Here is a 2,500-nt window from a genome sequence, read left to right on the forward strand (position 1 = left end):
CGTCCAGTCGCTGTTTACCGTCCAGTCGCTGTTTACCGTCCAGAGGCCTCGGCTGTGTTGATATCGGGCCCTGAGCGTGAGGATGAGCTCTCTGTTTACTTTCGCCGTGAAACCCGAGTCTCTTACCGTAGCCTCTCAAAAGTTCTAGAGTGTTGTCTTTTTTTCTCCCTGTTCTTTTATGAGGAAAAAGATTCTCTTTTGCGTTCCCCCCCCCCCCCCCCCTCTCCTCTCAGCTCTGGAGTACAGAGTACAGTCACTGTTGCTCTTGGCTTTGCTCTCCCTCTCTCTCTCTCTGTCTCTCTCTTCTCTGTCTTTGTCTTTTTTTCTCTGAAGGCTGTGCAGACGCTTGCTCTCTCTTTTTCTCTCTTTTGCGCTGCATGAGGACGGGGGACTGCTGTAACCTTGCTTTTCTCCATCATTAATAAAAGACAGAGAGAAAGTGTGTGTATGTGTGTGTGTGTGGAGTGTGAGAGAGAGGTAGAGTGTGTGTGTGTGTGTGTGTGTGTGTGTGTGTGTATCAGAGCATCACTCTTCCCTGACAGAGACAATAAATAAGGAAGCTGTGGCTGTGGCGCTCGCCGACAGGAGCTGTTTTTCTAACCAGTTTGTTGATGGAGAGCATATTAAGAACACAGGGCCTTTTTTCAGCAGTCTATCTCTCTCTCTCTGTCTGTCTCTCTCTCTCTCTCCCTCCCTCCGTCTCCTAGTCTCTCTCTCTCTCTCTCTCTCTCTCCCTCCCTCTCCTAGTCTCTCTCTCTCTCCCTCCCTCTCCCAGTCTCTCTCTCTCTCTCCCTCCCTCCCTCCCTCCCTCTCTCTCTCTCTTTCCCTCTCCTTACTCTCCCTCAATCTCTCTCTGTCTCTCTTTCTCTTTCCCTCCCTCCCTCCCTCCCTCTCTCTGTCTGCTGTCTCTCTCCTTTAACCTCTCTTTCACCTCTTCCCTCCATCTTCTCCTCCTCCCTCTCGTCAGGGCCCATCTCACCTTTGTCTGACTCCCCTCTAACTTATTTTCCCTGTTCGGAGAGCCAGTCCCCTCCGGCAGTCCCGTCGCCGCTCCAGCGCCGTTTCCCACAACCCTTCTCTCGGCCTCAGCAACAGCCACACTGTCCACAAATGGGTTTTAGGACGCTCGCCCGTTCCCCCTGTCTGCTGCTGTTTTATTTTCTCTCTCTCTTTCTCACCCCCCCTCTCCCTCTCCCTCTCTTTCTCTTTCTTTGTTTTATTTTCTCTCTCTCTCTCTCTCTCTCTCTCTTCTCTTTCTCTTTCTCCATCTCCCTCTCTCTCTCTCTCTCTCTCTGCCTGTGCTTCTCTTTCTCACTGATCCATTTGGTTAAGGTGTTTTAACAGGTGTGTCACGATGGATATATAGTGGATGTATGCATGAATGAGTCAGTAGGTAGATGTCTGGATGCAGTATGCAGTATGAAGTATGGATTGGCTTGAACCCATCTGCTTCTACTTGAATATATATGGGGGCGCATATACAAGTACAGACAAGTCACTTAATCCCAATCAGTCCATTTCAGTTCTAAATGAGATTTCTTTTTGCTTTCTCTCTCTCTCTCTCTCTCTCCTGTGGTTCTGTCTATCAGAGGGGCATACGACGACCCGATCGAGGCGGAGCTGATCGACGAGCGCCACCCTTACATCCAGGGCATGTACCCGGCGCCGCTGGCACAGCCCGAGCGCGGCAGCATGGCCAGCCTGGACCGCATGGCGACGGTGGACCGCATGGCCACCCTGGACCGCATGGCCACCCTGGACCGCATGGGCACCATGGGCGGCCGGCGCTCGCCCTCGGTGGACAGCATCCGCAAGGACCCGCGCTGGCGCGACCCGGACCTGCCCGAGGTCATCGCCATGCTGGAGCACCCCATCGACCCGGTCAAGTCCAACGCCGCCGCCTACCTGCAGCACCTGTGCTACGAGAACGACAAGATGAAGAAGGACGTGCGGCAGCTGAAGGGCATCCCCGTGCTTTCCGGCCTGCTGGACCACCCCAAGCCCGAGGTGCACCGCAAGGCCTGCGGCGCGCTGCGCAACATCTCCTACGGCAAGGACAACGACAACAAGGTGGCCATCAAGAACTGCGACGGCATCCCCGCCCTCATCCGCCTGCTGCGCAAGACCAACGACATGGAGGTCCGCGAGCTCATCACGGGTGAGTGGACGCCTCCGTCCCATCTGCCCCCCCCCCCCCACACACACACACACACCACCTCCACCCCCCCTCTCTGTAGCCTAGCATCTCCTTGCTTCACCCGAAGGGAGCCTTTTTCAACCACAGCTTGTCTGAATAAAATGTTCAAAGCAGTTAGCGAAGCAAAAGGCGACTCTCATGTTGCGCCTTAAGACAAAAGCACATTGTGCATGTCAGCTTGTGTGTGTGTGTGTGTGTGTTTGCGCTATCTCTGAGACGACGAGCAGTAGAACAAACACGGAACACAGAATGGCCGACGGCCTCCAAAACTGTTGTCAAAGCCTACCCTACATAGATATATCT

The 2,500-nt window shown here is 54.1% G+C and overlaps 1 protein-coding gene across 2 annotated transcripts in view; it reads left to right on the top strand.

The window, feature by feature from the left end:
• The window catches only part of arvcfb (ARVCF delta catenin family member b), a 90,905-nt gene that overhangs the window by 34,558 nt on the left and 53,847 nt on the right, over window positions 1-2,500 (top strand). For both annotated transcript variants that reach the window (XM_062543081.1, XM_062543082.1), the window contains exon 4: window positions 1,590-2,158. In XM_062543081.1, the coding sequence (XP_062399065.1) occupies window positions 1,590-2,158 (569 nt within the window). The remainder of the gene's footprint in view (window positions 1-1,589; window positions 2,159-2,500) is intronic.

The sequence above is a fragment of the Sardina pilchardus genome, chromosome 8 (assembly GCF_963854185.1).
Source record: "Sardina pilchardus chromosome 8, fSarPil1.1, whole genome shotgun sequence".
NCBI lineage: Eukaryota > Metazoa > Chordata > Actinopteri > Clupeiformes > Clupeidae > Sardina > Sardina pilchardus.